This window comes from Rhinopithecus bieti, unplaced genomic scaffold (genome assembly GCF_001698545.2).
Source record: "Rhinopithecus bieti isolate Rb0 unplaced genomic scaffold, ASM169854v2 scaffold_10347, whole genome shotgun sequence".
In the NCBI taxonomy this organism is placed as follows: Eukaryota; Metazoa; Chordata; class Mammalia; order Primates; family Cercopithecidae; genus Rhinopithecus; species Rhinopithecus bieti.
In genome coordinates, this window is record NW_016806836.1 from 1277997 (window position 1) to 1299934 (window position 21938).

At 43.3% G+C, this 21938-nt stretch overlaps 1 protein-coding gene across 1 annotated transcript in view; it reads left to right on the forward strand.

Moving 5' to 3' along the window:
• Positions 1 to 21938, forward strand: part of SLC13A3 (solute carrier family 13 member 3) — a 95234-nt gene that overhangs the window by 54434 nt on the left and 18862 nt on the right. Inside the window, exons 4-9 of the mRNA XM_017877894.1 lie at positions 189 to 255; positions 2920 to 3105; positions 6659 to 6784; positions 10139 to 10234; positions 11244 to 11348; positions 15717 to 15814. Coding sequence (XP_017733383.1) covers positions 189 to 255; positions 2920 to 3105; positions 6659 to 6784; positions 10139 to 10234; positions 11244 to 11348; positions 15717 to 15814 — 678 coding nt within the window. The remainder of the gene's footprint in view (positions 1 to 188; positions 256 to 2919; positions 3106 to 6658; positions 6785 to 10138; positions 10235 to 11243; positions 11349 to 15716; positions 15815 to 21938) is intronic.

Consider the following 21938-nt stretch of genomic DNA (forward strand, 5'->3'; position numbering starts at 1 on the left):
TCCCTCTTCCTCCCTTCCTCTCTCTCCTTCCTCTCTCTCTTCTTCCTCTCTCTGTCTTTGTCTTTTGATTCAGTGAATAGTATAGGATCCTTGGCAAAGAAAGCATTCTTGACTAACTTCACGAGATTTGGGATACTCCTGTTCCATTCACTACATTACGCTAAAGACATCATGCTCTTTCCTCCTAGCTGCTGTGCGGAGAAACGGCCTACACACTGTGCCCACGGAGATGCAGTTTCTCGCCAGCACAGAAGCGTAAGTTATTGGTGAAATTTGTAGAGGAGACAGTGCTTGATTCAAGGAGACAATGAACAAAAATTCAATGCTGCAAATCATTTTTCTCCCATCCCTGAATTTTTCTCCAAATGACCTAATGCCTAAGTTTCCACCATTCATCTCTGTGGCTTAAACATTAACCTCAACAGCCTCCTTTAAAAAAAATGCAGACATGGAAAGGGTAGGGCAATATATTAAATCCCTAAAGATCTGGTGAGATTGAGGATCACAGGTACTTTCCTCTTGAAAGAAGAGATCCGGAAGAGCAAGATAGCACAAACTGCATGACACAAGGAGGAGAGGGGTACAGGCGGGGTTAACAGTCCATACAGACAAAAAAATACCTTATAAAACAATAACAGCCCTTCACCCTACATGACTTAGAAAGCATCTTCACATTGGTGTTGAAATCACATTTAGTCTAGAGTATCCTTTGCATTATGGCAATGTAGTTAAGATCATAGGATTTGGAGTCGCAAACACCTGACTTGGAACTCTGGCTCTGCTCCATACTGGCTGTGTGAGATAATGAGATAATGTAGATAGAGCAGGTTGGCTGGACCTTACATGTCCAGATGTTAGCACTTGTTATTATGGCATTGTGATCTCAATTTAACAGTGATGACACAAGTGGGAGCCAAGCAATCTGCTCAAGACAGTGCTGGGCATTGATCCGGTCTATTTCATTCATTCAGCAAATATTTATTCAGAGCTTACGATGAGCCAGGCACTATTCTAGGGATGGAGATACAGCAAGGAACAGACAGAAAGCCCAGCCCTTATGGGTTTACATTTTAGTGGCAAGAAACGGATAAGTGAATATAATCATGGTTTGTTGGGTGGTGGATAAGCTTTGGAGAGAGATCAAAGCAGGAAAGAGGGTAGGGGAGGCGAGCTGGTAAGTGGGAAGGGGCAGTTTGAATGTGAGTAGTCAGGGAAGTCCTCACAAGAAGGTTGTGCTTTAGCAAATCTCTGCAAGAGGTGGGGAGTGGTGAGGGTATCCATGGGAAGAGTGTTCTCAGCATGTGGACCAGCACATGCAAAGCTCCTGAGAGGTCAAAGAGCAGCCAGGAAGCCAGTGTGGCTGGAGAATCTCAGTTACTCGGGAGGCTGAGGCAGGAGAATCGCTTGAACCCGGGAGGCAGAGGTAGCAGTGAGCTGAGATCACGCCATTGCACTCTAGCCTGGGTGACAAGAGTGAAGCTCTGTCTCAAATAAATAAATAAATAAATATAAACAAAATAAAATAAAATTGATAATGTTATATATGCTGTTTTGTAACCTGCTATTTCACTTTTTTTCCTTCATTTCAGTCTGTTTCCAAATGCCTATTTTACTTAATGGAGAATAGTGGACATCATATAATGCCATAATGTTGGCCTCAATAATGCCAACATTATGATCTTTTAATTATATACTTAAAAATTCTTAATGTCATTATTTCCCAAAACTCTTTAACTGTACAAGGAAAACAACCCAGAAAATAAAAAAGAAAAAAAATACATAATTCCGCTCCTGGGAAAGATATCAAAATAACTTGCATGTATTTCTAGACTTTAAATATTTTTATATTCATGAAACATAGCTTTTTTTTTTTTTTTTTTTTTTTTTTTTTTTTTTTTGAGACGGAGTCTCGCTCTGTCTCCCAGGCTGGACTGCAATGGCCGGATCTCAGCTCACTGCAAGCTCCGCCTCCTGGGTTTACGCCATTCTCCTGCCTCAGCCTCCCTGGTAGCTGGGACTATAGGCGCCCGCCACCTCGCCCGGCTAGTTTTTTGTATTTTTTAGTAGAGACGGGGTTTCACTGTGTTAGCCAGGATGGTCTCAATCTCCTGACCTCGTGATCCACCCATCTCAGCCTCCCAAAGTGCTGGGATTACAGGCTTGAGCCACCGTGCCCGGCCTATTTCTTTATTTTTATTTATTACTTATTAATTTTTTTCAGAGACAGTGTCTCACTCTGTCACCCAGGCTGGAGGGCAGTGGGGCAATCATAGCTCACTACAGCCTCAAACTTTTGGGCTCAATCAACCCTTCTGCCTCAGCCTCCCAGGTAGCTGGAACTACAGGTGCATGCCACCATGCCCAGCTGATTTTTTAATTTTTTTATAGAGATGGGATCTCACTATATTGCCCAGGCTGGTCTCAAACTCCTGTCCTCAAGCAATCCTTTGCCTTGGTCTCCCAAAGTGTTGGAGTTATAGGAGTGAGCCACCACGCCCATGAGTATTTATACAATAAAAAACTAAGTGGTACTGTGACATACCTTTTCACCGTAGTTTGTGAATGGACAACTTTCATCTTAATAAGCATCCATTTAATAGCTGCATTGGTGTTCCATCCAGGAAGAGAGTCATCTTTATTATCAGCCCCTTTTTGATGGGCATTTAGACTGTTCTTCATTTAAATTATATTTAATGGCACGGTGAGTTCCCTTGTGCCCACACCTGAGACACTTGTCTATTTCTTTAGGATACATTCTTAGACTAGAATATCTGAACTGTAGAGTTGCACCTTGTTACAGCTTTTTGATACCTGTGCCAAATTACCTTCTAGAAAGATCACTCGGCTCCCCAGCCCCTGGGCAGTCTGTGGCGTGTTCTCCATGTGTTCTGAATGGCTTCTCTTTGGATTTGTTTAAAGCAAAGACCACCCTGGGGAGACGGAGGTTCCACTGGATCTGCTGGCGGACTCCAGGAAGGAGGATGAATATCGTGGGAACATCTGGAAGGGCTTCCTCATCTCTATCCCCTACTCAGCCAGCATTGGGGGCACAGCCACACTCACAGGCACAGCCCCTAACCTCATCCTGCTTGGCCAGCTCAAGAGGTAGAAAGCAAGAGTCCCCACCAGCAGGGAGGGTTCTGCTCCTCCCCTCCTCTTTCCTCCTTCATTCAACATCCAGGGAATGTGTATTGAGGGCCTTCTCTGGGCCAGGCTCTGGGAACACAACAATACACAAAATCCAGTGAGATCCCTGCCCTTGGGGAACTTCCATTCTGGCGGGAGAGACAGGCAATAAGTGAAAAAGCAAATGAATATAAAACGTATCTGTGTGATAAGTTAGGAAAAAAATACAGCAGGGAAAGAGAGTAGAAGTGAGGAGAGTGGGGTGCAAGTTTATATAGGTTGGTCAGGGACACCGGTTCTCTCTAATTGGCTGACATTTGAGCAGAGACCTAGAAGGGAATGAGCCATGTGGACACAGGAGGGAAAGGCATTGCCGACAGCGACAGCGGGGAGTAGCTCCTACAGGGCTTGGAGGTGGAGCTGTTCCTGGGGAGGTTCAGGGACCAGCAGGAATACCAAGGAGGCGAAGAGCCTGGGGCGACGGGAAGGTGAGAAGACATAAGGTAATAGTGGTAAGTGTTGTCTAAGGACTCCAGCTTTTCCTCCAAGTGAGATGGGGGTCATTGGAAAGGTGACAGCAGAGGAGTAACCCAGTAGGAAGCATGGGTCTGTGGCTGTCATGGCCCGAGAGAAGCCTTCCAGCCATAAACAGAGTCCCCCAGTGGAGTGGTCTCTGCTGGGAGCTAAAGTCTCCCACCCCTGGAAGTGGTCAGCAGTGACTGGGTGGCCGGTCAGGACATGAGGATAAGAGAAAGATGCTCTAACTAAACAACTTGCCGCTCCCATTATTTTAAGCCTCTGGTTTCCAAGATTTTAAAACTTCAGTATTTCAAGATCCTATCTCTAAGACTTTTAGGTTCCAGGATTCCAAGGCAGGGTTTCTAAGATTCCTTGCAGTGGAGATGTAGCATAGGTTCATTTAATTTACATAAATACAAATGTAAGCATTTGGCCAACAAAGGGCACCAAAAAGTATTTGATATTCAACATGGCCGCAAATACTAGCTGACTTCTTTACCTGTTGCCCAACCAAAGAATCAAAAACACGTGGGGATGAAGGAAGGCCCTGCTCATCTCCCCGAGAGAGGTTTGCTATGTGTGCAACCCTCAGTAACATACAAGTGAGTAATTACAGGTATTTTCATAAGAGATTTTAGTACACCCATGTTTGGCCTTGTGCTGATTTTAAAACCTTAACCCCTGGATGAGATGAATTGCCAATACATTCTCAGATTCCAAAATGCTTTGATTTTAAGATTTGATGATGGAAACCAGTGATTGTCAACCATGAACTGGGAGAGGTGAAAAACAACCAAAAAAAACAAAAAGAAGTCGTAGGTGTGTTTCACCAATTGATTTAAGCCCGCTGAGTTTTACTGCAAACCTTAGATGTCTGTTTATCGCTATCCTTTAAAGAAGGCTGGCTGTGCCTTCTGGTTTTAGCTCACTGACAGAAAAACCAGAAGCAAAGATGATCCTGCTTCCGGTGTGGGGAGGATCTAGGCTCAGCCCTTTAGTGTTCTGCGGAGGGGGAAGGTAGGCATTTGGTGTTAGGGTTTGCCGGGACCCATCCCCAGGGCTGGACAGGAAGATGTGGGCTCTGGGGATGGAGAGCAGAGCCTAGGTTGGGGATGTGGAGAATTGAAGGGGAGCAGTTGTTGTCAAAGAGTTTTCAGGCTACCTGCCTGCCCTGATATGAGTAGGACTTTGTTCCAACCTGAAATGAAATTGGGGAAATATATGTTTTTTATATGTTTATTTCATATTTATATTTTCTAAAACATATCTTATGTATATTTAAGTATATATTAACATATAATACATACAATATATAATATTAACTATATATACAGTAAAAATATCAAATGTAGGATTTCAAGTTAATTACATGCAAATCTTATGCAATGCAAGGGCTCAAATGTAGACCCTCTGGTGTAGGAAAAGGGGATTTAAAAGGAATGCTAGGTAATACGTGATTTTGATTCTCCAGCTGAGAACAGGAGAAGCCTTGGGAGACAGGAGAAGTGATTGCCCTGAGTGGTCCTTTAGCCCGTGTTGCCAAAATACATTTTATTGGTTTATTCTGATTATAAAATGATATTGGCACATTAAAGAACATTTGGAAAATGTAGAAGAAGTTTGAAATACCTTCAATCCCACTGTCGATATTTTAAGACTTTCTTCTAGACTTTTCTATGTCCATATATTAAATGTGTATATATTTAATGTTTTTGCCACTATGCTCTTAATACAGTTTTATAGTCTGATTTTATTATTAAAAATTTTTAGAAAACATAATTTTTAGTGACTATGTATTATCTTATTTTGGGTGTATATACTTTAATCTTAAGCATTTAGATTGTTTTCATTTTATGATAATTATTATTTTGCTATTACAAATTATGTAACTGACCACACACTTGCTGATATTTTAATATTTTAAAACAATATTTTATTTTGTCTAATTATAGTGGTATACTTATTCATTGTAGAAAATACAAGTAGAGAAAAGGAGGAAATAAAACCTCTTAGAATCCCACTATATAGAGTTTATTAATATTTTTGTTTGCTTATTTATTATATAATAACTGTTAATGTTTTGGTTTATTTACTTATTTATTTACCTAGAAATGTCCGTGAGTGTCCACATACTTTGGTATACATCATTCTATAACTTACTTTTCCTCTTTTCAATCTAGCACTTATATTCCTGACCACATTTCTGGTTTTTTGTTTTAAAGTTTATTTCTAGTAGTAGAATTTCTGGATAAAAGGATATGCACATTTTTAAGACTCTTACTGCATTTTACCATATCCCTCTCCAGAAAAGAGTATTCCGATGAACAAACATCAAGAATCTGCCTGTTTTTCCACATCTTCACCAGCACTGAGTGTTATTGCCCTTCATCCTTTCAGGCTTGATGATGTCTTAATAAAACTGAGATTGGACACCATTCAGCAGAGAAAGAACTCATCGACATCACCATTGCCTGGACAAAATGCCCAGGGTCTTTGAGCATGTATAATAAGGAGGGCAAAGGTTTCAGCCTGCAGATGTGTTATGCTTGACTCCCACATTCATTAAAAACATTTTCATGAATTGCCAACATTTAAACATCACATAATTTGAAGTAAAACCCAAACCTGGGCTTACTGGCCCTGCACTCTTGCATGGCAACCCTGGGGAAGCAAATAGCAGCTTACCCCTTTAATGAGCACAGCTCTCTTCAATTCACCATGGCCCGGCCTGTCCTGTTTCACTCACTCACGTACCTGTCTGGCCTCCAGGGGGCAGAGATTTTGACTGTAGGGCACCCATTGGTCACATTAGGTCAGAAGCCAGCAGCTTCCAAAGAAGAGGAAAAAAGAGTGCTTCTATTAGAATAGGTGGAAAACAATGTTCCCAAGACTTCCATGGGACCCTCTCATTCCCCTCTTGACCCACTACTACTAGTACCACCTGGTCTCCTCTGCCACTCCCCAAATGGGCATGGCTGCCCTTGGCCTGTTCTCATCTCCCACTGTTCTCCAGTTTCTTTCCACAGTGTGACGTGGTGAATTTCGGCTCCTGGTTCATTTTCGCCTTCCCTCTTATGCTGTTGTTCCTGTTGGCAGGCTGGCTCTGGATCTCCTTCCTGTACGGGGGACTGAGCTTCAGGTACCTCTCATTTTCTTCTTGGCAGGTAGAGTGGGGAAGCAGGGAGTGGCCTTTCTAACCTCAGCATCTGCCTATGAAAACTGAGGATGATTTTTATTTCATGTCGTATTCTCATTTCTTTTATGTATGTATGTATGTATGTATGTATGTATGTATGTATGTATGTAGTTTTACACACAGGGTCTTGCTCTGACGCCCGGGCTGGGGTGCAGTGGCACAATCATAGCTCATTGCAGCCTCAATCTCCCAAGTTCAAGTGTTCCTCTGGCCTCAGACTCCCAAGTAGCTGGGACTACAGGCGAGTACTACTGTGCCTGGATAATTTTTTTTTTTTTTTTGAGACGAAGTCTCGCTCTGCCACCCAGGCTGGAGTGCAGTGGCCGGATCTCAGCTCACTGCAAGCTCCACCTCCTGGGTTTAGGCCATTCTCCTGCCTCAGCCTCCTGAGTAGCTGGGACTACAGGCGGCCGCCATGTCGCCCAGCTAGTTTTTTGTATTTTTTAGTAGAGACGGGGTTTCACCGTGTTAGCCAGAATGGTCTCGATCTCCTGACCTCGTGATCTGCCCGTCTCGGCCTCCCAAAGTGCTGGGATTACAGGCTTGAGCCACCGCACCCAGCCATTTTTTTTTTTTTTTAATCTTTTGTAGAGACAGGGTCTCACTATATTGCCCAGGCTGGTCTCAAACTTCTGGCCTGAAGCGATCCTTACTGTCTTGGCCTCTCAAAGCTCTGGGATAATAGGTGTGAGCCACCATGCTAGCCATATTCTCTTTTCTTGACCTCCCAGGGATGTGAGGATTAAGTGAGAGGTGTAACCTGCCTGCCACACCCAGACCCTTTGTTGATGTCACATATTATTACTAATTATTAATCGTATTGTCTTTAAGGTAAACACTCTTGACCAGAGACGAGGGGAGTGCACTATTTCCCATTTTATGGGGCCCTGATACAGAAGATAATTTGGGGAGGCATGAGGACAAAATATTAAATAACACCAAATCATATTATGGGCAATATGTCTTTATCAACTCTCATCACTCAGTCTACTTACATTAAGGAGAAAGTCTCAGTTGGGTGCTAAAGAAACCATAATATCTAACATTTTCAAATCAACCTCTAAACAAAGAGCAAGCTTCAGACCCAGAGACTTGAGCCAGAAACGATGTCTAGCCAAAATATAATACTGGCACTTTGTTTTCCTTTATTTATTTTGGTTACTTCAATTACTTTTTAATATGGCTACGTTAATTTGGATAGGCAACACATACATATGGTTCTCAAAAATCAAAACAACACTAAGAGGTATGCAGTGAGAACCCCTTTTCCCAACCATGGGCCTCTTCACCCACGATATCCTCTCAAACAAGCATCCACTTTTATTGCTTTCTTGTGTAATCTTTCAGTTTTCTTAAGCAAATATGAGCAGAGATAGATATCTTTTTCTGGTGACAGGCCTCCCTGACAGATTTTGGTTTTCTATTTTATTTATTTACTTATTTATTTATTTAGACAAAGTCTCATTCTGTCACCCAGGCTGGAGTGCAGTGGCACCATCTCGGAGTGCAACCTCCAGCTCCCAGGTTCAGGCCATTCTCCTACCTCAGCCTCCAGAGTAGCTGGGACTACAGGCTCTTGCCACCTTGCCTGGCTAATTTTTTGTGCTTTTTTTTTTTTTTTTTTTTTTTTTTTTTTGGTAGAGATAGGGGTTTGCTGTGTTGGCCAGGCTGGTCTCAAACTCCTGACCTCAAGTGATCCACCCACCTCGGCCCCCCAAAGAGCTGGGATTACAGGCATGAGCCACCCATGCCCAGCTGTTTTTTTATTTTTATTTTATTTTTTCTCTTTTACCTTGCAACTCTAGCTCAAAGGAAACAAGCATTTTTATAAGATACATTTCCAGAAGTGGGATTTCTGGGTCAGAGAATAAACACATTTTATTTTAATAGATATTGTCAAATCATTCTTCATAAAATTTTACATGTTTCCTCTCCCATGCACAATATATGAGAGTGTCTGCTTCCTTGCAGCAAAGTGGATTTTTGCCAATCTGATAAGAGATAAATAACTTGTGTTTATTTTATGAAGAGTAACTTTAGGAAACTTCTCATAGGTTTGGAAGCATATGAAAAGTTTGTTCATCGGTATTTTCTTTCCTGTGAATTGTGAAACCGTGTGTTCATATTTTTATACATTTTTTCAAGTGGGTTGTTGGTCCTGTTCTTACTAGTTTCTGGTACGCTTTATATTTTGGAAAGATGAGTGCTTATTCTGCAATAGAAGCTACATTTTTTTCCTGATTTGTCTTTTGGCTTTGCTTATGGTGCTTTTCTCTCTAAAGAATTGTTTTAATTTTTTTTCAATCTTTTCTCACATAGTTTCTGAAATTTCAGTTACAGCTTAGAAAGGTTTTCCTAATACAGGACTTATAAAAGAATAATCACGTTTTCTTCTAGTGTTATATTTTTTACATTTAAACTTCTGATCTATTTGGAGTTCATCCTTATAGTACAGTGTGAAGTTTGGATTCAACTTCATTTTTTTTTTGTCCCAAATGGTCACCCAGTGTCCTAACACCATTTATGGACACACAATATTTTACTATTTTGATGAAGTCAAATTTATCTATCTTTGGTGGCTTGTGCTTTGACGTCATATTGAAGAAACTGTTTCCTATTCCAAGGGCATGGAAATTTACCCCTGCCTTTTCTTCTGAGAGTTTTATGGCTTTAGCTCCAACATTTAGGTCTTCAATCCATTTTGGGTTTAATTTTGTATATGGTGTGAGGTAGGGGTCCAGATTCATTCTTTTCCACTTGGCTATCCAGTTTTCCTAGCACCATTTGTTGAAAGGCTATTCCTTCCCCCATTATTCAGTCTTGGTACCCCTGTCAAAAATCAATTGGCCATAGGTGGATGGGTTTATTTCTTGGCTCTCAGTTCTGTTCCATTGATCTATATGTCTGATGCCATTTACTGAATAGTCCATCTTTTCTACACCAATCTGAGATAGCAACTTTATCATAGACTAAATTCTCACTTGTGACTAAGTCTGTGTCTAGACTTTCTGCTTTGTTCCATTGATTCCTCTGTTTATTCATGTGCCTGTTTGACCCACTCATGGATTTTAAGCCTGGGAGTCATATGATCAGATTCACATTTTTAAAGATCAACCAGGCTGTACGTGGGGAGAACAACTGTAGCAAAGGAAGACAGTTGCAGGGAGACCAGCCATCAGGTAGTTGCAGCCTCCCGGACAGAGAGGATGTGACTTGGTCAGGTGGTGGTGGTGGTTGTAGGTGAGAAGTTAGTTATACCTGCAGTGGACACTCCTAACCTCCCACTTTCTGTTTCAGGGGCTGGAGGAAGAATAAATCTGAGATAAGAACCACTGCAGAAAACAGGGCTCGAGCTGTAATTCGGGAAGAATACCAGAACCTGGGGCCCATCAGGTATATGGGGGTCCTTGGGTTGAGGAAAGAGCTGAGTCTTCAATGCTCAGGAAAGCTTCCTCCTGGCCTGGCCTTGGGCCCATGGGGGCTGAGCTCCAGGGGAATTCCAGGACCCATGGCCTGGGAGCCTAGAGGTGGAGGATGGGAGGTGGTTTACACAGTCAACCTTTTGCCCTGGTGCTGGGGTAGAAACCTGAGGACCAAGAAGCCCCTCAGAATGTATTTACAGTGGGATCTGCTATCTTCCACCCAAGGCACCATTTCCCTCCCGGTACACAGAATACGTGACACTATCTCAGGTGGCTTCCAGGACCTTGTTTAATTCACATTTCCATATGGTGAAAATAATGGGTTCAGTAGGCCTGTGTTCAAGGACCAGCCGTGCCATTCATGTCCTGTCGGCTTTGGGCATGGCACTAACCCTCTCTGGGCCCTGCTCTCCAGTCTTTGAAATGGGTACATTGGGTAACTAGCTCCTCCAACTCTTGGGAATCCTCTCTTTCCACCTCCATCCACCCTCTCTCCAGGTCTGTCCCCTCTCTGTGTCTTCTCCTCTCAGTGTAGACAGACTGTGTGTTTTTATGTCTCTCTCTCTCTCTCTCTCTCTCTCTCTCTCCGTATGAATGCTCCTCTTTCTCTTTGCCTACTGCATTTCTGTCTGTTTTTCTTTCTGCTTTTTGGATTCTGTCTCTGTTTCTCACTTTCTTGATTTTCTGTAGGATCCTGGGAAACTCCTGGTGATAATGAAGCATGTGGTTTCGGGGAGGGGGTGACTTGAGGCTCAGGAAGGATCCTGAGGGAGCGTGGAAGTCCTAGGACAGGAATCATTTACAGTCCATTGGTGCCCCTCCCCTTGTTCTGGGCACTCCCTGGGGAGTGGATGACTTCAGCTTTCTCAGAGGCAGATCCCGGGCCTAGTCACTCCCAGTGGGCAGCTGCCTGAGCCTGTGCCTGCTGCAGTCTGCCTGAAACCCAGGGTCACCATCATGCCTGCATGTCTGTGCCACAGGTTTGCCGAACAGGCCGTTTTCGTCCTTTTCTGCATGTTTGCCATCCTCCTCTTCTCCAGGGACCCGAAGTTCATCCCTGGCTGGGCCAGCCTCTTCACTCCTGGGTGAGACTCTGGGGACCCACAGGGAGGAGTCCAACAGGGAGGATTCTGGGCTGGGCCACCTGGAGCTGGAGAGGCAGCATTGTAGCTGGGGAGACCTGCATCCAAGTTTCCATCTCTTGTCCCATATGATTATTAATAGCTCCCTCTTTCACTCTCAAAAGAGTTTAGGTTTGGGTGATAAAATATGACTTCTCATGTGTTGGGAGCTCCGGATTTGGAGTCAGACTAAACTGGGTTAGAATTCTAGCTCTGCCACTTATGAGCTGCGTCACTGAGCAAATCGTTCATTCATTCAATCAACATTGATTGAGAACCTATTATGTGCTAAGCTGCATGCTGGGTGCTGCAACACAGACAAAAGCAAGTAGTTAGACAACAAAATAACTGCATTGCAATGAGTACTATGAAGGAAAGAGTGAGAGGGTTATGCTATAAAATAATAGAGCAGGGGCATTGACTTTGGACAGTTCTGGGAAGAGCCAAAGCTTAGGAAGACTGCAGGTGAAAGCAGTGGAAATACACTGGGAATGTCTACTGAATCCTGAGTCAGAACAAACGTAGCATGTTTGAGAAACTGAGAAAAGCCCAGTGGGACCGAAAGCCTGGTGGGAAGGAAGTGGGTGAGGAAGAGTAGGGGAGGGCCAGATTAGAGTGTATTTTCGGGCATGTTATGCATTTTGATTTTTTTTTTTTTCTGTGAGCAGTTGGCAGCCATTGGAGGGTTGTAAGCTACTCAACCTCTCTGTGCCTCAGTTTCCTAATCTGTAAAATGATATTATAATAGTACATTTCTCATTGACTTGTTGTAAAGATAAATGAGTTAATATATGTCAAGTGGTTAAAATGGCTCATAGAAAGAACTCAATAACTGTTAGCTATATTCATTAGGAAATAGGTAGTGGGGGCAAAAATATAGATGAGGAGAATAGTTAGGAGTTATAACACCATCTAGATGGCCCCTGTCTTTTTGGGCCAAATCTGGTCTGCCACTTGATTTTGAATGACTTTTACATTTTTTAAATGGCTGTGGAAAAATCAAAAGACAATGTCTTGTAATGCACGAAAATTATATGAAATTCAAATTTCAGTGTCTGCAAATAAAGTTTTATTGACACACAGCCACACCTATTCAATTACATATTGTCTATGGCTGCTTTCACACTCCAATGTCAAATGTGAGTCCAGACAAACACCATGTGGCCTGCAAAGCTGAAATACTTACTGTGTGGTTTTTTACAGGAGACATTTGCTGACCCCTGGTCTGGGGGATGGCTTGAGTGAGGGTGGTAGCAATGGCAATGTAGCAGTCAAGATATCATTCAAAGTTAAATGTGGAACTTGCGCTGGGTTGGTTTGGGGGGTATGAATGAAAGGAGTGCCTGCATGAATGGTGGTTAGTTGGAGAAGAATATTTTTTAGAGGGCTGGGAATGGCTTATTCATAATTCTATTTTGGACTTGGTTTAGACTTGTCAAGCTCAATAGCCAGTTGGATATGCAGGACTGGAGCTTAGAAGAGATGTTTAGGTTGCATACATAGATCTGGGAGTTACTGTATACATTTGGGAGTTAAATCCATAGGAATCAATGGGCTCAGCTATGGAAAGTGTTTAAGGAGAGTATAGAAGACCATGAGGAACCCCAGCACTTGGGAGCTGGGGAGAGGAAAAGGAGTTTACTAGAGAAACAGAGAGATGGTGAGTGAGGTAGAAGGAAAACTTAGAGCTATGGACCAGTAAAAGCCAAGAGAGGGGAGTGTTTTAAGAAGTGTGAGTGGGCACCATGTCAAATTCTGGTGTGGGTGGGAACATGATTAAATAGAGACATATCTGCTGGATTTGGTGAAATCTGATTATTTCAATTAGCCCCATCCAAGAGAGATATAATGTGAGCCACATATATATTTTAAATTTTTTGGTAGCTACATTAAAAAGGTGAAAAACAGGTGAAACTAATATGAATAATATATTTTATGTATAAATTATTAGTGAGATATTTGGCTTTTTTTTATGTGAAATCATCAAAATCTGGTGTGTATTTTACATTTAAAGCACATGTCAGTTTGGTCTTGCCACATTTCAAATGCCCACTAGTCCACACGTGGCTTGTGGCTACCATACTGGACAGTGCAATATCTCACCCTCTGGGCCTCAGCCTCTTCCCTGGTAAAATGGATGACATAAATTCTGATCTCCTGAAGGTTGTCATAAGCAAGAAACAATATAATTTCATAAAGCCATGAAGCTGCCATTGCTCTTACCATTTTTTTTATTTTTCCAAAATGTAGATGCTTTATTTTTTTCAGATGCAAAATGAGCATTATAAGCATTTCAACAATACAGAAAATGTGAAAATCAGCCAAATCTCAGTCTCTAATTCTGATACACATCTTTCCTGACTTTTAAAAAATGCCTATCTGAGTACTGTTCTACATTGTGATCACGCTGTTATCAGACTGTATACATTTGTCAAAACTTGTTAAACTATACCCTTAAAATGGGTGCTTTTTATTGCATGTTAATTACACCTCAATGAAACATATGCCAATTGGCTTTTAGAACTCTATTAAAAAGAAGGTATTTTTTAACAGAAACATGATCACGTCGACATATTATTTGTAATCTGCTTTTAATTTTGTATAGAATTTCAAGTTATGCATACTCATGAAAATTCAAACAATGCTGAATTGAAAAAGAATAAGTTAGTGGCTCTTTATCCACTTTATGTCCCACTGCCCAGAGATGATCGCAATGAGCAGTTTGGTGTGTGACATTCCAGATATGCACACATATCTTCATACATACACACATACAAATATGTATACATATAACAAAAGACTGTAAAATATGATAATATGATCATGGACAACTTGCCATTTTGAACTTACTTCATTCTTTTTTTTTAATTTTATTTTCTTGGACTCAGGTCACAAGTTCATTCTTTTAAAACACTGCATAGGACTCTACAGAATGGGAGCACTTTGATTTATTTAACCAATTCCTTATTAGATTGTGTTCAATGCTTCAAATACAAACTTTCAAAATAAAATTTACAGGGTATCTTGGTTGTATTTCTATGTCAATACATAGAGATTGACATTATCTTTTATCTTTTTTTAAACAGATGCAATGTACTTCATAATATGAATGGAACACAATTTCTTTAAATGTGTCTATCAAAAATCTTCCAATTTTTTTACTCTTATCAATAATGAACATCCTTGCACATAATCTGTGTACAAAAGTATGACTATTTCTCAAGGTTAAATACCTAGAAGTAGGATAACTGGATCAAAGGGTATTTACATGTAAAATTGGAAACATGTTACTAAATGCCCCAGGAGGTTAAACTGGTTTATTCTTTCACTAAGGGCGTATGTTCCCAGTGCCCTCACCAGTTTTACTCCCCTTTTCAAGTCTTGCCTGTTGGCAGATGAATGGTATACCATTAGTGTTTTGATCTGCATTTCTCTGATTATAATGATATTGACCATCTCTTCCAACTTCTTGTCTGTTTGAATACTCTCCTTTCCAAATGTGTGAGTGGAAAGAGCTCTGGTTAGCAATGAGCTCTAGGCTTCGTTGAACTTGGAGCCAGAACAATTTGAGTTTAAGGCCAGGGTCTACAGAATGGGAACACTTCGATGTATTTAACCAATTCCTTATTGAATTGTGTCCAATGCTGAAAATAAAAACTTTAAAAATAAAATTTACAGGGTATCTTGGTTGTATTTGTATGTCAGTTTAACAAAATGACTTGCTCAGGGTCTGGCCTTGAACAGGTTATTTCTGCTCTTTGACCCTCTGATTCTCCACCTGAAATGGAAAGTGCCTGCCCTGAGGGCTTAATGTCTCCCCTAAAGGACACATTGTGGAGGCTTGAAAGGTGACAGTTAGGTTTTGAGGGGCCATGAGGCTGGGTCAATCTGGGTTCCACTGGTGTGAGTGGGCTGTATCTCAATGTGGTCAGCTGCCCATCCCAGCAGGGATTCAAGCACAAGCTGAACAAAGGCAGGGTTCTTACAGAAGTCCTGGTGAGGGTGATTTATGGGGGTTCCAAGGATTCCAATATTCTGCAGCCCTCAGATTCTCCCCTCTTTGGTCGAGTCCCTCTTCCTAGGGTCCTTGAGTTGGGAGGATAAGCATTTGCTTGGGCACAAGCAGCATCTAAATGGCCCCGGGGAGCTGTGAATGAAGAGCTTTGCACCATGCTTAGTGCATTGCAGGACAGAATCCAGTGGCCCAGCCTCCAACAATGGCCCCTTCACAGCAGGCCTAATTCCCTTCCACAAATCCTCCGTTACAAATCTGCCAAACCTTGGCTCACTGAGATGCCCAGGGTCACATGCTTTGGGGCCTTCTCATTGTAGGTTTCTTTCTGATGCCGTCACCGGCGTGGCTATTGTCACCATCTTGTTCTTCTTCCCATCCCAAAGGCCCTCTCTCAAGTGGTGGTTTGACTTCAAAGGTAAGGTGGTCAAGGCTGGGATCTTGGTGGGCTCAGTGAGGACTGCGGCGTGGAGTGTGGTCATCAAGGGCCTGGAGCCCCCCACTGCACTAACCACATGGTCCTTCCTGCTTCTCCTTTCACTGTCTGAGCCATTGCCTTGTCTGGGGACAGGGGTTAGCAACTACAGTCTTCAGACTAAATCCAGCCGGCTGTCTGTTTTTGAACAGCCTGTGAGCTAAGCACAGTTTTCAGATTTTTAACTGGTTGAAAAAAAAATCAAAAGAAAACATTTCAGGACATGTGAAAGTTACATGAAATCTAAATTTCAGTGTCCACGTATCAAATTTTGCTTTCCCCTAAGGAACCTGTGGAAATTTATTTTCTTTAGCTATATTAGTACCTACACAATAGCCTCAATTTTGCCTCTTGGCTCACGAAGCAAAAAATGTTTAGTTTTCTTGCCCTTTGCAGAAAAATGACCCCTTGGCCCAAAGCAGGAGTTGCACCTTGGCCATGCATGGAAAACACAAGCTGGGTTTCAACTGTATAGGAAGTGTTGGGCACTGAGAAAAAACTGCCTGAAGGCATTCAGATTCCATTTTTTAAAAATCGCTGAGTACCTCTAAACAAAATGTCGTAGACTGTGGCCTTCAGATTGCCAGCTTGCGACTCCCTCTGGTGTCCAGCAGATGTCTGCCAGAAGGTGACGCCAACACCTGAGGCTGCCACCTGGGGCAGTTGGATGAACTCCTCCAGAGTCAGGAAATAGGGACCATAATCAAACTATTATCTATTGTTGAGAAAAATAGTGTCACTCAGGATAGCCCCAGCCATGGAAAAGTCAGGGTTTGAGTGTGGGGAGTAGTATAGTGTATGTGTCCTGTAGGAAGATGAGGATTTTACAGGCTCCATAAACAGTTCTTTCTTTCTTCTTCTTTTTTTTTAGTGGGGTCTCACTCTGTCACCCAGGCTGGGGTACAGTAGCGCCATCACAGCTCAGTGCAGTCTTGAATTCTTGGGCTCCAGTGAACCTCCCACCTCAAACTCCCAAGAAGCTGGGATTACAGGTGTGAGCCACCTTGTTTGGCTAATTAAAAAAAAAAAAATTGTAGCAGCTGGGCATGGTAGCTCACACCTGTAATCCCAGCACTTTGGGAGGCTGAGGCGGGTGGACTGCTTGAGTCCAAGAGTTTGAGACTAGCCTGGGCAACATGGAGAAACCCCATCTCTACAAAAAATACAAAAAAAAAAAAAATAGCTGGGCATGGTGAGGCATGCCTGTAGTCCCAGCTACTTGCAAGGCTGAGGTGGGTGAATTGATTGAGCCTGGCAGGTCAAGGCTGCAATGAGCTGTGATGGCACCCACTGCACTCTAGCCTGGGTGACAGAGTGAAACCCTGTCTCAAAAAAAATTTTTTTTTTTTTTGTAGTAACAGGGGTCTCGCTACATTACCCAGGCTGGTCTTGAACTCCTGGCCTCAAGTGACCCTCCCATCTCTGCCTCCTGAAGTGTTGGGACTACAGGCATGAGCTACCATGTGTGACCCATAGTCAGTTCCTGTAGCATAGCCGGACCTCAGGGAGGCTGGAACTGGGTCTAAGGAGGCTGAGCTGTGGGCCTGCGTACTCTGCAGTTGAACAGGATTCAGCTTTTCTCCATTTCTGCTTCTCTTCCAGTCAGTCTTCCAACTGGCTATTCTCATCATTCCCTCTGTATATAATTTCTTAACCTTTTCCTAGTTTCTGCTGCTTGTTAGGTTTTGTACCTTTATAGTTTCTGCTTCATTTTAGTCTCTACTTTTGTTCCCTTGTAGTGTCTGATCCCCGTGGCTTCTGCTAGCTCCACTTCCTCATGTTTTCTATTCCCTGTGGCATCACCCCTCACACTTTCTGCCCCTTCCTAGCTTCTTCCCCATGGTGGCGGCCACTTCCTCATGGTATCCATCTGCTCCCTTGAGCCTCTGCTTCTCCCGAGCCTCTGTGTCCTCACAGTATCTGTTTCCTCTTGGCTTCTGCTTCCTCACCCAACTTCAGCCCAGTCATGCCCCCTGTGTGTCATGTGGCCTCTCTGTTCATTCTTTCACCTTCAGGTGTCACTTCTCTTCACCCAGTGGGTCTCTGTTTCCCATTGATGCATCTGTAAGATGTAAGAGTCGGGTTGGTCCAGCTTGTTGTTCTTTGGGCAGATTTCCTCTCACAAGGCTACTTCACAGCCTCATAGATCCCTGGCCAGCCTATGGATCAGCTGCCCTTGGTCAGGTGCCCATCCATGGTTCTGGCACCTGGGGGTGAACTCACAATGCCCAGGGCTTTCTCTCAGCTGGGGCCATGGGGAAGGCCCTATTGTTACAGGGCAGGGAGCCCCCAAATTGGGGCTTAGTCTGGAAGGGTTCTTGGCATCTTCATCCAGGAAAGAATTCCAGGGCAAGCCAGTGGTGTTAGACAGCAACTTTTATTGAAGCAGCAGTGCACAGCATGAGCAGAGGTTCTGCTCCTTGTGGAGTGGGGCTACCCCATAGGCAGTGTGCCCAGAGTAGTAGCTCAAAGGCAGTGCTGCAGTCATATTTATATGCACTTTTAATTATGTGCAAATTAAGGGGTAGTTTATGCAGAAATTTCTAGGATAAGGGTGTTAACTTTTAGGTTGTTGAGTCATTGCCATGAAAAGGGATGGTAACTTCTGGGTGTTGCTATGGCAATGGTAAACTGACATGGTATACTGGTGGGCATGTCTGTCTTATGGAAAGCTGCTTCCACCCAGGACCTGTTTTAGCTGGTCCTCAATTTGGTCTGGTGCCCAAGCCCCACCCCTGGAGTGAGTCCCGCCTCCTACTTCACTATGACATAGCTGACTGGCATCCCAGCTCTGCTACTAATTTTCTGGGTGACCTCAGGGAGGCTCCTATATTCTCCGAGCCTTGCTTTCTCACTTAGAAAATGAGGGAGTCCCTTAGATGCCTTCCACCTCTGGCTTTTACTGGCTTTATAGATCAGGGGTTGCAAACTCAACTGCCTACAGGGAGGTAACACTTATTTTATATGTAAGACATATATTCATATGTTTTATAAATATATCATCTATAAAACATATTATATAATATATAATATAGATTATATGCTCTCTCTCTATATATATATATTTGACCTATGTTTGTCTCCAGATGGAAGGTAACGTTTATATGCAGCAGATTGAGTTCAGGAAAATGTGTCTCAAGAAACACATGACCCTCCTTGTCAGTCTTTCCTTTCCCATTTTTGAAACAAAGAACAGTTTCCTTGTTATACAATGGGAGACAACAGCTGAGGTCAGTAAGAAGTGGTGAGAGGCTGGGTGTGGTGGCTCATACCTGTAATCCCAGCACTCTGAGAGGCTGAGGTGGGTGCATCACCTGAGGTCACGAGTTTGAGAGCAGCCTGGCCAACATGGCGAAACCCTGTCTCTAACAAAAAATACAAAAATTATCTGAGTGTGGTGGCGCATGCCCGTAACCCCAGCTACTCGGGAGACTGAGGCAGGAGAATTGCTTGAACCTGGGAGGTGGAGGTTGCAGTGAGCCAAGATCGTGCCACTGCACTCCAGCCTGGGTGAAAGAATAAGTCGGTCTCAAAAAAAAAACAAAAAAAAAAAGGAAGTAATGACAGCCTCAGTCTCGTGGCAAGGCAGGGTCTGTGGAAAACTGGTGAGCCAATCCCCACTTAAATTAAAGGGGGCAGATATTACTTAGTTTCCACTGATTGTACCCATGCAGGAAAACAGAACTAGTTTCGTCAGATTTGCTGATTTTCAAAAGAAGCCAAAATCTAGATTTTATGTGGAATCTCCCTGGTTTTAAATATTGGCAACTCATTCAAGTTGAAAAACAAATACTATGTGGGCCAACCACAGTAGCACTAAAACACGTGTGTTGAGTCTGTTCCATGGAATGCCAATGTGTGCCCTTAGCCAGGGGTCTTTGAACTGGAGTTTCCAGCATTGCCCAGCGGGTGGGGAGGGAACTCCATGAGCACCGCCTGTCCTTTGGCCACCAGTGACCCTGTGCAGACTTGGCTGATGTGATACTTTCTGCTATTTAACACTAAAGACTTTTGTGGAGTCTTATATTGTGGTTAGTAAGTTTCCAAAGAGAGTAAGTGACTTGTTCAAGGTCACACTGCTCATTAAAAAGAGTCAGGGCCAGGTGTGGTGGCTCATACCTGTAGTCCCAGTACTGTGGGAGGCTGAGGTGGGAGGATTGCTTGAGGTCGGGAGTTCAAGAAGAGCCTGGGCCACATAACAAGAACCTGACTACAAAAAATTATGAAATTAGCCTGTGTGTGCTGTAGTTCCAGCTACTTGGGAGGCTGACGCAGGAAGATTGCTTGAGAAGTTCAAGGTTGCAGTGAGCTGTGATGGCGCCACTGCACTCCAGCCTGGGCAACAGAGTGAGACCCTGCCTCAAGAAAAAAAAAAAAAAGAGGGGGAGAGAGAGACAGAGAGAAAGAGAGAGATAGGACCTAGAACCAGACGTTCAAGCCAGCCTTGATTTTCTTCTTATACTCACCCCACTGTTCTTTTATGGGTCTGAGTTGCACTTGCGCTTCTCAGCGTTTGTGGTCATTCAAGTATTGATCGAGTGCCTACTATGTGCTAGGCACTGTGCTTGTGGTGGAAAAGTAGTTGATGATGATGGTGATGATGAGGATGACGACTACTTCTCTTTCCTCTTTGTCAACTAGCTGTTCCTCTAGAGATCTTCGTGACTCACTCCATCACTTCATTCAGGGCTCTGTCCAAATGCCACCTCCTGAGAAACCTTCCCTGACTGCACCTTCTAATCTCCCTCCTGCACTTAATCTCCCTCCTGTGTTACTCTTTATTTGTTTACCTTATTTTATTTTTCTTCATACCACATGAAATTTCTTGGCATTATTTATTTATTTTTTAAGACAGAGTCTTGCTCTGTTACCCAGGCTGGAGTGCACCCACACAGTCTCAGCTCACTGCAACCTCTGCCTCCTGGGTTCAAGCGATTCTCATGCCTCAATCTCCCAAGTAGCTGGGATCATAGGCACCCACCACCAGGCCCAACTAATTTTTGTATTTTTAGTAGAGATGGGGTTTCACCATGTTGGCCAGGCTGGTCTTGAACTCCTGACCTCAGGTGATTCACCCACCTCATCCTCCTAAAGTGCTGGAATTATAGGCATGAGCCACCATGCCCGGCCAGTATATTTATTTGTTTATCACCTGACTTCCCCCCTGGAATATAAGTTCTCCAAGGAGATGAATTTTCTCTGTTTTGGCCATTTCTGTATCCTGAGAGCCCAGAAGAGTGTTTGACACATGGCAGGTACTCATTATATATTTGCTAAATAAATAGCCAAGGACTTGCTCTGGGCAAGGCCCTGGGATGAGTCCTTTGCACAGAGGGATCATTTCATCTTTCCAGTAAGTCTCTGAGGGAAGTGCTGTTACCCCATTTTGCAGAAGAGGAAATTGAGGCTCAGAAAGGTAGTGACACTGGCCCAAATCACACAGTTGGGGCACAGCAGAGCCAGGATTCAAGTCTAGTTTAAAGCTTGTGCCTTTAGCTACTGCTGTAGACAGCCAGCGAATATCAGGTTGAGCTACAGTGGGAAATCCACATAGTCAGAGATTGTGCTTATGAGAAATAGCAGCAAAGGCATGGTTGGATGGGAAAACAATAAAAACCATGGTAGCTAACGTTAACTGAGCGCTTGGCATGTGACAGACAGTCTGATACGCACTCGCCATTTAATCTGCATTACATGGGACCCTGCTCAAGGCCTTCTTCCTTCCTCTGTCCCTTCACTTTTTCAGACCTTTTGTACTTCTTTAATGAAATATTTTATCACCTGAAGGCAGAGGGTTGGGCCACCTGCCATGTCTGGTTGCCTTGTCCAGTTCTGGGCTTAAGTGTATGTTGCATTTGGCCCAAGAATCCCCTCAAGGTATATGATACCTGCACCGCATGTAGATACCATGGGCTGCATGCACCTGTGGGCTGCATAAACCTGTGGGCTGCGTATACCTGTGGGCTGCATAAACCTGTGGGCTGCATATACCTGTGGGCTTCATACATCTGTGGGCTACATACACCTGTGGCCATATACACCTGTGGGCTGCATACACCTGTGGGCT